Raw genomic sequence first — 15,100 nt, forward strand, 5'->3', positions numbered from 1 at the left:
ACACCTAGAAAGACTAAGGGATTCAGGAGGAAGAGGGAGCGACCATCTGAGTGAGAGTTATGATCTTTTCTGGAATTTTTCTTGCACTGGGCAATAGAGAGGGTGGAGAAGAAAATTCTTTTCCTTAGTAGATTCTATTTCTTTCATTAACAAAAGGGTGGGGGGGCGAGGACCTCGGGAACTCAGAGGGGAACCTGTGTACACACGCGGTCTAAGCAACCATGGAAGTAATACATTGAAACCAGTGCCCATCTCTCCACATCCCCTTCACAGGCCAGTCTGGGGCGTTGGCATCTCAGGTGCTTCCCTTAGCTGTGCCCCTTCCAGGCCTCAGCGTCCTATACTGGTCCCCATCCAGCGCCGTTTCCTTCTCAGACCATGGTTTTCTACAGAAAACACTCTCTCTCTCTCTCTCTCTTTATCTCTCTTTCTCTTTATCCCCCAAACTTCCAACCTTCTTGCTCATCACCTCAGTCCCCAGCCATTTCAATGAAGAACAGACAGATGGTCAATGCAGTTAACTGTCAGGTTCTCTGCCCTTCCTGAGGAACAGGAAATAGGACTCGGGGTTTAATTCCTCATCCGGGGGAGGGTTGTAAAGCATGGACGAGCTAGGTCATCGAGGGGAAGGGATCTGGCCCATGCCGAGAGTCTGCTGTTCCATCAGGTAGACGGGGTAGGAATTGGGGCCTGCGTCATCTGCTGGGTCATCGTCCTCGGTGTTCTGGGTCAGTGCACGGCGTGTCCGAGTCAGGTAGGAGACCTGTTATTGAGACAAGAAAGGAGGAATGAGAACCATCTGCCGTGTCTTACCTCAGGCCCTTGCTTCTGGCCCTCCGATACCGGACTTCCGTTTGCTCTTTTGCCAAGAGTCCATCCCAGATTCGATCCGTATTCTAGACCCAGGCCTAATACATGGAGTCCCAGATTCCAGCTCCAGTACCCTCTTGTGTCCTACCCTTGTGTACTTACAGGGCCCATTAGCACTCTCCAGACTCTTCTCCGAAATGTTGTATTCCCTCAGTCAGAGCCTCCTCCCAATTCAGTTCTTCACACCCCAGGCATCTATTATCTTTCCCTCAGTTTCGCCACCACTACCCCTTTATTACAACCACCTTTCCCCCAACCCTCCATGTCTTTTTTTCCCCTAGACTCATTATTATATAACTCTGACTCCTAACCTTGCCTCAGTTTCCTATCTGGGTTCATTTCTTTGGGGCACTTCTGTCCCTTACCAAGAAGATCAGGCCAAGGAATACCAGGAGGAGAATCACAGCCACCAGGACCACAATGACTATGGCCCATGGAGGGAATGAATCACTGCCCTCCACCTCGCTTCCACGAAGACCTCCCTGGGAGCCATCTTTATTCTGGTATGAATGGCTCTTGTTGCCTGGGGCTTCTGACATGATGGAGCTCAGTGCCATTCTAGATGTGCTTTCATTTGGATGAGGAGAGGTATTAGTGATAGATTGTTCTCCTGTGACCTTGACTGGAAGCCTCGTGGACTTTGTGATGTCTGTGGTCTTTTCTGGGTTGTCTGTAGGCTTTGGCAGGGCTGGGATGGTTTTCTCTTTGACAAACGTGGTCTTCGTTGGGTATAGTGTAGACTTTTCTGAAGCTCGTATGGTTTTCTCAGTAGTCAGGGTGGTGTTTCCTAGGTGTCCTGTGGACATTGCTGGGATTCGTGTCATCTTGTAGGCTGACATGGTCTTTTCTTCACGTTCTGTAGTTTTTCCTACAGCTCTCGAGATTGTCCAGTTGTCCGACGTGGTCTTCTCTGAGTGTCCTGTAGATTTTCCTGGGGCCCTCGAGGTCTTCTCATGATCCAATGAGGTCCTTACATCATGTTCTGGATATGTCACTGGGGACAGTGTGGTCTTCTCAGAGATCAGTGTGGTCTTTTCTCCATGCTGGGTAGGACTTACTAGGGCTCCTGTGCTTCTCTCATTGTTTGATGTTGTCTTTTCGAGGTGTTCTACAGATGTCACTGGGGACAGTGCAGTCTTCTCAGAGGTCAGTGTGATGTTTTCTCCATGCTGGGTAGGACTTACTAAGGCTCCTATGCTTCTCTCATTGTTTGATGTTATCTTTTCTAGGTGTTCTACGGATGTCACTGGGGATGGTGTGGGCTTCTCAGAGATCAGTGTGGTGTTTTCTCCATGCTGGGTAGGACTTACTAGGGATCCTGTGCTTCTCTCACTGTTTGATGTCGTCTTTTCTGGGTGTTCTACGGATGTCACTTGGGATAGTGCAGTCTTCTCAGAGGTCAGTGTGGTGTCTTCTCCATGCTGGGTAGGACTTGCCAGGGCTCCTGTGCTTCTCTCATTGTTTGATGTTATCTTTTCAGGGTGTTCTACGGATGTCACTTGGGATAGTGCAGTCTTCTCAGAGGTCAGTGTGGTGTCTTCTCCATGCTGGGTAGGATGTTCCAGGGCTCTTGTGCTTCTCTCATTGTTTGATGTTGTCTTTTCTGGGTGTTCTATGGATGTCACTGGGGATAGTGCGGTCTTCTCAGAAGTCAGTGTGGTGTCTTCTCCATGCTGGGTAGGACTTACTAGGGCTCCTGTGCTTCTCTCGTTGTTTGATGTTGTCTTTTCTAGGTGTTCTACAGATGTCACTGGGGATAGTGCAGTCTTCTCAGAGGTCAGTGTAGTGTTTTCTCCATGCTGGGTAGGACGTTCCAGGGCTCCTGTGCTTCTCTCATTGTTTGATGTTGTCTTTTCTGGGTGTTCTACGGATGTCACTGGGGACAGTACGGTCTTCTCAGAGGTCAGTGTGGTCTTTTCTCCATGCTGGGTAGGATGTTCCAGGGCTCCTGTGCTTCTCCCACTGTTTGATGTCGTCTTTTCTGGGTGTTTTACAGATGTCACTGGGGACAGTGTGGTCTTCTCAGAGGTCAGTGTGGTCTCTTCTCCATGCTGGCTAGGACTTGCTTGGGATCTCGTGGTCTTATGGACTGATGTCATCTGTTGTCCGTGTTCTGTAGTTTCTGCCAAGTCTCCTGAGCTCTTCTCATTGCTTGATGTTGTCTTCTCTGGGTGTCCTGTAGATTTCACTGGGGCTCTTGTGGTATTCCTGTTGTCCAATGTGGTTTTTCCTTTGTTCTCTGTAGGCTTTCCTTGGGTGGCTGTGCTCTTCTCATTGGCTGATGTGCTCTCTTTCATGGCTTTTGTAGTCCTGGTTAGGGGCTTGTCTGAGGAAACTGCGGTTGCGTCATCTTCAGCGTCTTGGGTATTTCTCGTATATGACGTTCTTACGGTTGTTCTGGTTTTTTCTGAGGAGAGTGTGGTCTTTGCGTTGCTCTCTGAACTGACTGAGTTGTAGGAAGAAACTGTGATCTTATGTGAGGTGGTACTTTTTTTATCTGAAGTAGTGGTGATCTTGTCCAAAGGTGCTGGAGTTCCCACTGAGTTTCCTGTGACCCCTGGTTTCTTTGTTGTGCTCTTATGACAAGTTGTTTTGCTCCTGGGTGCTAAGGTTGAATGTTTTTGACCTGTGTTTGTAGAGTCATCACGAGAGATAGAACGTTCATTCCGGATGTTCGGATCTTTCTCATGATCGCTGGGGTTTGGCTCAGACGAGGGAGGAGCTTCATGATGAGCTGTAGAGTTTTGGAGGCCTGTAGTTTTGGAGCTGTCTGTAAGTTTGTGAACTGGCGTGGAACGGCGTGTGGTGTTGCAGTGGTGCATTGGCCTCTGGGTCTCTGCAGCTCTAGGGCGGTCTGACAGTCTTTGCCCTGAGTACAGAGCGGTGTGGTCAGAGGGAATGCTATAACCAAGGCCTGGAGTACGCGGCCATACATGAGCAGACGGGGGCGATCTGGCAGTTTTCTGAAGTTCCTGCAATGTCGTAGCACCTGCGGAGGGAGAGAGGCACGTAAGAAACCCTCCACGTTCTGCCCTGCCTCCTGCCTGCCTTCATCTTTAAGGTTCCCTTTGTCTTTAGGACGTGTCTCCCCAGCCGGTCTCCTCAAATACTTTAATATTGGAACCCTCCCCCACTGCAACCTTGGCTCTTCGCTCACGCTGTGCCTTCAGCAAGGATCCTGTCCCACCCCCCCTTTCCAGATTCACTCCTCAACATCCAGTCTCAGGTTCTTCTGACTTCATGGCATCTTTCCTAGTTCCGGCGAATGGACAAGGCCTAACAAGATCTAGTTCATCTTCGTGTTCAAAACAGTCTTGTGAATTACTCTCTTGTTACCTTCCACTTAAAACTACAGGCTGTTTGTACGCCCATCCACTCTCTGCCATGCCCGCCTGCCAAGCTGTAAGGTTTGGGGTGCAGGGATTGACTGGCACCTCGCTACACAGGTGCTCTTTAGACTTCATGTGCATATGGGGTGGAATCCATTTTCCCTGGCCGAGCCGGGAGGAAAGGGAATGAATCGGTATCAGAATCTCCATCTTTCTCTAACACCCCAGCTCCATCTGAAACGTCAGTGTGAAGGTCCAAGGTAAGACCCCTGGCTAATTTCCATAGCGTGAGCGTGGAGGCACGGCTGTGGGTGGGAGAGCTGTAAGAAGAGAAATGGCGGCTGGGTAGAGTAGGGAGCTGGAAACTCACTCGGGGCATGTTCAGTCTATATATAGGGAATAGATGAGATGACTCAGTGCCCCTACTGGTCCCACTATTCACACGTTTGAAGTCATCTGAGGATTGATGAAGGTGGCCCTCCTTAAAGAAAAAGATATCTACCTGGGGTCCTGACAGGGGTGAACGAGGCAGCTAGATTCTGGGAGGGACTGACTATGTTTAAGGACAGGGTGTGAAAGGAAACACCCCTATCAATGGGCAGATATGGGCCTTAATTCCATGAAAAACAACCAGAAGAGATGTCTCTGATATCCAGCCTGGAGAGTGAGAGCCAAGAGATCACCAAAGAATGAGAGAGATAGTGTTGTTACGTAACTAATATTTCCAGTCTCTTGTTAGCTCAAGGTGGCAACCAGAACCTGGACCAATTCCCAACCACAGGAAAACACAATCCACCCACTCCACTGTTTACAGGAGAATTTGGGGCTGGGGAACCCAGTCCTTGAAAGAAATAGAAGTGTGACAAGAAGCGGTGAGGATGAGAGAGAAGCCCAAGTCCCTCCTGAGAGTCGAGGCCAGGGGTCAGAGGAGGGTTGAATGAGCAGACCTTTACTTCGCTATGCCAATGCTGTTCTCAATCCCCTCAGCAGAAATACCAGTAATAGGGCCATCGGTGCTGTGGTGGTGAAGGCGCCGGATCCCACATGACCGACTGAGCCATTCGAGTTCTGAACCCCGAGTCTTAAAAAACATGCTGGGTGTGTAGACACGTGTGCCCCAACTCCTGAGAAGAGACTGGAGAAGGGACTGTGGTATGGCCATTTCACTTGTGAGCACAAGTGCCCTATAGCAAAAACAAAACAACAAAATAAGAAGTACTGGGACCAGCAATTAGCGTAATGGCTATGTCGCTGGACTCCCATGTAGTTGATCACGGTTCGAGTCCCGGACCCCGTGGCTTAAACTCACGCTGGGCGCGTGTGCATGCGTGTCCAAGATCCCAAGAGGAGAATGGAGGAGAAGGGATTGCGGCGTGGCCATCCCCCCCTGGGGGGTGATTTCTCGCTTTCTGTCTCTCTGTCTTTCTGGCAAGCGCACATGCGCTATAGCCAAAACCTCTCAAACACACACACACACACACACACACACACACACACACAAACAACGAAAATGGCCTGGAACGTGTGTGTGCGCCCCAAATCCCAGCAGGATGGAGAAATGGAGGAAAAGAGATTTATTTACTTAATTCCATTTGTTATTATTATTTTTTAATTTGACCAGAGAGAGAGAGAGAGAGAGAAGGATGATCATTCCCCATGATGAGGGGTGCTGGGGTGCTTTCCTTCTTTCTCCCTGTCTCACTAGCAAGCACATGTGTCTTCTGGTAATTTAAATAAATAAAATTTGAAAGTCATTCTTTATTTCATTTTATTTATCATTATTATTTTTTAATCTGCAAGGACACATACACTCACCAGAGAGAGACAGAGAGAGAAAGAGAGAGAGAGAGAAAGCTGCCAGGTCTAGGGCTTGAACCATGGTCAGCCATGTGGGAGTCCAGTGCCCCAGTCACCATGCCGCCTGCTGGCCCCAGTAAATAAAATCCTTCAAAACAAAAAAATTAGAAGACGGTGTTTGAGTTCCAGCTCTGTCCCTCACCAGGTTTGCATTCCCAGGTCACTTAAGTACCCCAAGGCCTGTACTCCACGGTGAACGAATGATGTCGATTGCGTCGAGGGTAAGTACGGAGCGTCGAACACTCTTCAAAGTGTCAAACCCGAATCGCAGTCTTTGCAACCATCTCGTGCTTCGCCCTTTCCTTCTCTTGATTGTGAGGGGAGCCTGAGCCCGTGGCCGGGCCCCCCTGCTGCTGTCACCTGTGTCACCTGCTCCGTCCACCTCGAGACCTACCGTGATGACCCTCTTCAAACTGGCAGCCTCCTGTATTCCTGGGCCACTTCTGCTGCATTTTGTCCACACAGCACTCATTGTTTCCTTCTTTCTTTTTTCTTTCTTTTTTTTTTTTTTTTTTGGAGAGGTTTTTGCTATAGGGCGCATGCACTCGCCAGACAGACAGAGAGAGACAGAGAGACAGAAAGCGAGAAAGCACCCCCCGGGGGGGATGGTCAGGCCGCAATCCCTTCTCCTCCATTCTCCTCTCGGGATCTTGGGCACGCACGCACACGCACCCGGCGTGAGTTTAAGCCTCCGGGTCTGGGACTCGAACCACAGTCGATTACGTGGGAGTCCAGCGACATAGCCATTATGCTAACTGCTGGTCCCAAGCACTCGTTGTTTCTAATATACAATAGCTGCAGTTTAATTTCCACCATGGCAGGGATTTTTATTTATTTTGTTCATTGTTATGTCTCCAGCCTAGAACAGTAAGTACTTTAGGCATAGTGGTTGTGACGCTGGACTCCAACATGGTCGATAGCATTTCGAATCCCGGACCCGGCAGCTTAAAACTCACACCAGGCACATGCACATGCATGCCCAAAATCTCGAGAAGGGATTGTGACATGGCCATGCCCCCCTGGGGTATGATTTCTCGCTTTCTGTCCCTCTGTCTCTCTTCGTCTTTCTGGTGAGAGCATGTGCCCTACAGCAAAAACTTCTCCAAAAAAATAAGGGGACCAGCAGGTGGCATAATGGTTATGTCACTGGGCATTTGTCACTGCTCGCAGTCTCTCTGTCTCTCCAGTCTTCCCACACACCCTAAAGCAAAAATCTCTCTTACAAAAAAGAGAAAAGAAAAAAATCTTTAAGGCTGATGAAAACTTTTTTAGAGACCTTGGCCACAACCTTTTATTATATAACTAAAAAAGAAAAGGAAATGTGACCCCCGAAGGTGGGAAGACTAAGGAGTACCTTCTGCGTTGGGTAACTGAGCCTTTGAGATAAAAGGATGTGGAAGGAAGGCCTCTGGCCTGCCAGCTCTGAGATGCCCGTGTCATTTAACCACAGGACCACGGTCAACAGACCCAGAGAACTGCTTATTTTATTTTATTTATTCATTCACTTATTGATTTTAATTTGACCAGAGAAAGACACACACACAGAGAGAGAGAAAGAGAGGGAAAGTGAGAAAATAAGCTACCAGGTCCAGGACTTGAATTGTGGTCAACCATGTGGGAGTGTCCAACACCTTAACCACCACCCCAGCTTCCATTCCTATCAGATAACTATTTCTTTTTCTTTTCTTTTTTTTGGAGAGGTTTTTGCTATAGGGCGCGTGCACTCGTCAAAAAGACAGACAGGGAACCAGCAGTTAGCGTAATGGCTATGTCGCTGGACTCCCACGTAGTCGACCGTGGTTCGCATCCTGGACCCAGTGGCTTAAAACTCACGCCGGGCGTGTGTGCCTGCGTGCCCAAGATCCCGAGAGGAGAATGGAGGAGAAGGGATTGTGGCGTGACCATCCCCAGAAAGCGAGAAATCACCCCCCGGGGCGGGGGGAGGCCACAACATAATCCCTTCTCCTCCATTCTCCTCTCGGGATCTTTGGCACACACGCACATGCCACTGGGTGCAGGACTTGAACCATGGTCAACTACATGGGAGTCCAGCGACATAGCCATTATGGTAACTGCTGGGTCCCTCAAATAATTATTAATACATCTCAGAATTTCAGATGTGCATCAAACCCCTGTGGAACCACAGACTGTACAATCTGGAGTCGATGCTGAAAGGACTCGTGGCCTGAGCCCAGCCAGGAGGTGAGTTAGCAACTAAGCCCCAAGACGAGGTGGCCGCCTCCCCTCCCCATTAGCTCTACTACTGGGAGCGACTGTGTTTCCCGAGGAGGTTCTTGCCAGGGGCTACTTATTTTACTTCCTGTAGTAAAAGAACTATCTGGTCACTAAAGTACAGGCAGAGTGAACAGAGGAAAATCCGACATTAGCACTAGAGACTGTAAGTGGTTTCTCAGTCTCGGTAACAGAGCGAAAACAAGTCCCACGGCAGCGACCGGAGGTCTCTTGCACTTGTTTCGTCCACCTGTTTGAAATCCTGCCAAGTGGCTCACACTTTGGCGTCTCTGTCAGCACCATGTACCCATTCCTGGTGTTTGGGGAGTCCTGTCCTCCCCCATGGCTTACTCCCCATTTGCAATAATGTGGGCAAGTGCTTGTTAAAATGTCTGTACAGGGGCCAGCAGACGGTCTAGTGGTTACATCACTGGACTCTCACATGGCCAGCCGTGGTTCGGGTCCTGGACCCAGTGGATTGAAAATCATGCCAGGGACATGAATCCTAAACTTTGGCTGTGAACTAGTGCTTTCAGAGACTTGAAATGAAGATTTTTCTGCTGAGGTTTCTTCCTCACTTATTTCTACTCCTACAGACTGTGTCTAGACAGGTCCAAGTGAACAGGATCTAAACATCCAAATATGATTAGAGTCAGAATTTTCCTCTATTCCCACTGATTCTGATGCACAGAGTGAGAACGGAATGGAAGAGAGACTGAAATCACCTCCTCCTGCCCGCCTCTGAACACTCAGACTGCACTTCAAGAATTAGAAGAAACACACCACCCATCAGATAACTAAAAATCACCACGGGGTCACAAGAAATATGGGAAAGCCAAGAAAAGCACTCTCCTCCAAGGAAAAATAATAACGCCTCTTCATCCTCAGATAGTATGATAAAATTCATGAAAACATCAGATGAAGAATTTAAAGTTTTCATGGTGACAAAGCTCACAGAGATTGAAGAGAAGAGAGACCATAAACTGACAAAGAGGCAGGGGAAAGGAGCTGATGAGCTTTGGGAGGTGAGGAAATTCCTGCAAGATCTAGAAGAGGAATTACACACTATAAAAAGAATCACATGGACCGAGATGAAGGCTATAATACAAGAAGTCAAAATTTCCCTTGAAAGTATTAAAAGCAGACTAGATCATACAGAAAATAGAATCTCAGATGTAGAAGAGAAAATTGCTGGCCTAGAAAAACCCACCACTAAGACTGAGAAGATTGCCCAAAAATATGAGAACACTATACGAGAAATACCAGATACCATCAAACATCCAAACATTTGGATAATTAGTATCCCAGAAGGTGAAGAGATCCATAAGGGCATTGACGATCTATTCCATGAACTCCTGCAAGAAAACTTTCCAAACCTAGAGAGGCATTCAAAGACCCAGTTACAAGAAATACAAAGGACCCCAAATAGAATCAACCCAAGAAGATCTTCTCTAAGACACATTATAGCCAGATTGACCAAAACCACAGACAAAGACAGGATACTAAGACTGGCAAGAGAAAAACGGCAAGTTACCTACAAAGGGTATCCCATCAGACTAACGGCAGACCTCTCATCAGAAACAATGCGAGGGAGGAAAGAATGGGAAAATATATTCAAAGTATTAAGGGAACAACCAAGAATACTGTACCCGGCAAGATTATCCTTCATATGGGAAGACAAGACACGAACATTCTCAGATAAACAAAACCTGAGAATTTACCAGCACCAGACCAGCTCTCCAAGAAGTTCTGCAAGGAGTGCTATACCAGGAAATTTATATACAGTCACACAGAAATCAGAGTTCAAAAACTAAGACAATGGCCAACTTAATCTTGGGGACAAGTCTAGAGTTGCATATTATATCCCAGAATTTAATTGGGAAAATCAAGCAACAACAGAAGGTAGATTAAGTGCACGAGACTGAACTGGTAAAATAGTATTTTATGACTTTTGACTAAAACATTGCTGATTTTTTTTTCTTTTTTTGAGAGGTTTTTGCTATAGAGCGCGTGCACTCGACAGAAAGACAGAGAGAGACAGAAGCGAGAAATCACCCCCCAGGGGGGATGACCACACCACAATCCCTTCTCCTCCATTCTCCTCTCAGGATTTTGGGCACGCACGCCCATGTGCCCAGCATGAGTTTAAACCACCAGGACTCAAACCACGGCCAACTACATGGGAGTCCAACAACATAGCCATTACGGCAACTGCTGGTCCCAATTTGCTGGTTTTCTTCTAGGCTTTGTTTTCTAGTTTTAAGGATTTTAGTCTTGTCTTGAAATGGTGATAGGTTCATGTACCTACTATTTGAGCAGAATCCCAACCTGTTTCCTGGCTTTAAGTTTTAAGCATAGTTCCTTAACATTTCTTTGATTTATTAGAGCTGAATTTGCTTATCTTGAAATTTAAAAATATAGTAAAAGATACGTAATTAATGACTGTAGTAAACTATATAGCATCAGCTGGGTGCTACCTTATAGCATATTCATTCTACTCAGAGTTTCATGCCTCAAGTCAGATATGTATTCACAGATATGTATATATCAGCAGAGCTTGCTATTGAAAGTAGTCAGATTATTTAAGAAATTTTGTGAATCAATACAATGTGGGAAATAAAAGGAATGGAAAACAACTGTGGACACCTGAGATAGTGTGGGAGGAGGGTGGGGAATGGCAGAGGGGAAGAAATAGGTGGAAAAAATATATATGTATATATATGAAACTAGAAATGGGAAATTATTGATGCTAACATGTATGATGAAGCCACTATGCAGCATATTCTGGATGGGAAATCACATTTTGTATGCTGTGACAATGCTCAGTGAATAGATGTAAATTAACTAAAAACAAATTTTTTTAAAAAGAAGAAAAAGAAAATCACACCCGGTGTGCGTGCATGCTCAAGATCTCAGGAGGAGAATGGAGAAGGGACTTCAGCGTGACCATCCCCCCTAGGGGGTGATTTTTCACCTTTCCTCCCCCTGTCTCTGTCCCTCTCTCTCCAGCGAGCACATATGCCTTATGGGAAAAACCTTTTTAGAAAAAAGAAGTCTCTGCCGTGGGAGCTCCATGTGTGACAACAGCCGCAGAGAAGGATGACCAAGGGGACATAGGCAAAGGACCGCCTGGAGGCTGCAGAGTCGCTGGAGAGGCTTTATCGTTCTTTGCAACTTATTCCTTTTTCCATTTCCTATCATGAGCGAATATTATCTTTGTCACAGAAATGAAATCGAATGAAATCTGTTGCAGGTTCTCCCTGGGACCCGCCCGAGTCCCATCTCCTAGCCCGCTGTGCGTCCCTCAGACAGGGCCTAATCTGGACTCTCTGGACTTGCCCCCACAGGATGCAGGCCTAGGGGTCCGGATCTGCTGTCTGAGCCTGCGTGTCGACTGGCTCTGTGGATGAAGGACGGAGATACCCCAGAACTGTGGGCTAGTGGGCTTCGCGCACCCAGGCGGCCTCTTCCCTCGCTATCCTGGCTCACTAGGGGACGCAGCCATGAGCCCCGCCCCGACCCACACTCCGGTCCCCCTCTGACCCTGACCCCATCCAAAGCCAAACGCAGCCGCAAGCCCTCCCCTTCTATCACTCCCTCTGCAGACTCTGAAATCCAGCTCCTCTCCCCATCCTGCCATCCTGCCAGTCTCCCAGACCACACCTGCAGAGCCCCGTTTGGGCATTGGCATGTAGAGTCCGACCTGCACCTGCCCTCTGCCCGCGAAGCACACCTCCCTCAGAAGCAAGGCACATCCTCTATTTGTGACCTGCTCCCTTCTGCCCCCTGCAGGCTCCTCTTCCTCACTGCAGCAAGACAGAAGGCAGTAGGAGCAGGTGGACTTCGCCTGAGCCGGAGCAGAAGAGGCGAGATCCCAGCGGATGAACGGCGAGGTGAGGGCACCTCGGATGCCTGTCGCCAAACCCTCCAGGTGGAGAGATGGGCTCGGACAGAGGCACTGCTGAGACTACCAGAGACCCCCACTGAGATCCTCCTCAGCCCCTGCCCCTGGCATTCACCACCCACCTGGACCTTCCCCGCTGGCCCCACCGTGAGGCCGGCTCAGGGCAGGAGTGCGCCCTCTGCCGTCACCCTCGCACGTCCGGAAGGAGCTGCCCCCTGCCTGGCTGGCAGTCCAGCCCTGTTTGCTGTCACGGAGCCCATCGCCCTGGAGGCTCTCTCCAGGGCGCAGTATCTGGATCCATGGTTGCGTGTCTGCCTGTGGAGATTCCTCCAACCACCCGGCCACCTCCACCTGCCCTGCACTGGGCACCCCTGCTCCCCGCAGCTGTAACAGAACTGCCCCTTAACTAAGTGAGCACCTGCGGGTCGGCCCTGCTCCCACACCTTCTCACATTCACGTCTCCCTGGGGCCCTGGGATGTTTCCCGGGGTAAGGTGGGGACAAGTGGCTCACACCTGCTGTGTCGCCATGAGGATTAAATAAGCGAAGGTGGAGAAGGACCTAGAACAACGCTGGCCGCTGGCCATAGTAGATGCTCTGTAAACAGCACCCAGGCCTGGCTGGTGGCCTCGTCCCATTTCAGTGTGCAAGCCCAGGCCAGGGACGTGGGTCAGAGCCGGGACTAGAACCCAGCTCTGCACAGAGGAGAGCTAGCAGGAGGGACGCTGGCCCTGCCCGACCAGGGCAGCAGGCAGTGCTGGAGGGAGCCTCCCTGCTTGCCCCTGCAGCTGTGTGACACCGGACGTGCCCCGCTGAGGCTCACTCTTCCCCGCTATCAAATGAGGTCCTTTCCCACCTGGGGGATGTGGAAGAGGCAAAGGCCCTGAGCTCCCGTGTTCTCCCCTGCAGGCGGTGCTCAGCTACTCAGGTCCCCACCCCTGCCCCGGGCCCACCTGACAGCTGCGCGCAGCAGCCCCTGCTCAACCTCCTCGTGTATTTCTACTGTCCACCCCCAAGGAGTGAGCCCTCTCGGGCTTCTTTCCCCTGTGGAATGGTGACCCTTGGCCCCGAGGGCATCTTACCTGCCTCCCAAGAAGCTAAAAGGAAGAGGAGGCAGCACCGAAGGAGGCCGCGGGCCGGCTGGGCCATGTTGGAGCTGGCTGCTGGGGATGTGGCCCGGACCCCTCACCTTATAAGGGCCAGTGCTGACGTCATGGAGGTTGGGGCCCCTCAGGACTAACCCTTAAACAAATGGAGCTGCCTCACCCTGCAGGGGTGCCTGATAACGGGGACCGCAGCTGCTGCGTCATGGAGCCGGTACTGGGCCTGCGGGTGGGGGGGGGGGTCTGGGGCAGGGAGGGACCCGGCAGGGGGGCTCCGGGCGGTCTGGGGCAGGGAGGAACCAGGCAGGGAGCCTCCTGACCCCCTGGTGGGGGGAAGGGGCTCAGGTAGGGTGGCCTCCAGGGCTCTGGGAGGGCAGGGAGCAGGCAGCCAGGTACTGGGATGGAGTCTGGCTAGGGGACAGGGTGGCGGGTCTGGGAAGAGGTCCAAGTTGCCACCTGTCTCCAGCCTCATGTGGCCCTCCTGCCTGCCTCTCCTGCACAGCCCTCCACACCCCTTACTCACACACGGCCACTCTTCCTGCCCGGGTGGGGCCGTCCACGCATTCCAGGTGAAAGAGCAGAGGAGGGAGGCAGCGCTCGCTCGGCCCGCTGCAGACAGGGCAATCGATCAGAGAGGTCCAGAGATAACACCAGAGGTGTGAGACGGCAGACAGCGGCCGGCCAGAGTGACGGGGATCGATCCGGACCTTGGGCAGAGCCGCCTGCCGCACAGGGGCGTCCGCCTTCGCTCTGCTCCCTCTCCCCCCTCCCCCCCGGGGCCGCCGCCGCCTCCAAACCCCACCCGCCCCAATGCAGGGCGCAGACTTGTCATTCCTGGGAGCCCCCAAGACACACCCCCCTTCTCCTCACTCCCTCCTAAAGCGAGCGTTCGCTCAGGGACTGTCCCTGGTCTCCCAGGGGCGCCGCCTGGGCTGTGGTGTGGAGGACGGGCTGCCTGGGTCCCTAGGAGGCAGAAGTCACCAGCCCTCTCTGTCACTCGCGCGGGGGTCACCCCGATGGTGAGCAAGCACCTTGCGACCCAGGTCTTTACTGATGGCTGCCGTGTCCCCAACCCCTGGGCCCCTGCCGGGCACACCGCAGGCACTCCAGAGACCTCTGCGCTCCTGGATGGCGTGGAAGTGGGGCTGGCTGTGCCTTTCTGAGAGGGGCAGGGCGGGCAGAGGGTGTGGAGAAGGCCAGAGCCTGGAGCCTGGAGGCTGGGAGGCCTGGAGGCCTGGAGGCCGGGCCTCAGGGCAGTCGGGGCTCCTGAAAGGACTGGAAGACCACAGCACGTGGGTCCCCTTGTTCCTTGGCGTGACTTGTCCCTAAGCCCTAGGCAGGGCTGGCATGGGTGGGAAGGAGAGAGGAAGCCAACTGATCCTTAAAGCGATTAATGGGAGATTAATGAGGCTCCGTGCAGTCAGGTCAAAGAAGCAGTACTCAGCGCGGGAAGGGCTGCCTCCCAGTCATGTGACCTGCACTCCGGGGAGGCGGGGACAGCTCAGGGGTGACTGACGGCCTCCTTTCCTCCTTCCGTGTGTACCCCACCTTCCCCCAGCCACCCAGGCCTTGCGGGGTTCTCAGTGGGGATGAGCAGTGTTGTTCTCACAAAAGGACATTTGGCAATTTCTGGGGACGTTCTTGTCCATCTTGGGGGAGGGTGTCACTGTCATCTGGTGGGGAGAGGTCGGAGAGGCTGCCCAGCACCCCAACAGCACAGAGCAGCCTCCGCCGCCGGCCCATTCACCCCCCCCCCATCTGGCAGGGCCGAGGGGAGAGCAGAGCTGGAGGGCGAGCACGTGTCCG

The 15,100-nt window shown here is 51.3% G+C and overlaps 1 protein-coding gene across 1 annotated transcript; it reads right to left on the reverse strand.

The window, feature by feature from the left end:
• Positions 1-616: 616 nt before the first annotated feature.
• On the reverse strand, positions 617-13,340 carry MUCL3 (mucin like 3). The gene is made up of 3 exons (XM_014586959.1): positions 13,274-13,340; positions 1,236-3,859; positions 617-763 (listed from the first exon to the last, which is right to left on the reverse strand). The coding sequence occupies exons 1-3, from the start codon at positions 13,338-13,340 to the stop codon at positions 617-619; spliced, it is 2,838 nt and encodes a 945-aa protein (XP_014442445.1).
• Positions 13,341-15,100: the final 1,760 nt, after the last annotated feature.

The sequence above is a fragment of the Tupaia chinensis genome, unplaced genomic scaffold (assembly GCF_000334495.1).
Source record: "Tupaia chinensis unplaced genomic scaffold, TupChi_1.0 Scaffold000176_1, whole genome shotgun sequence".
Classification (NCBI taxonomy): domain Eukaryota; kingdom Metazoa; phylum Chordata; class Mammalia; order Scandentia; family Tupaiidae; genus Tupaia; species Tupaia belangeri.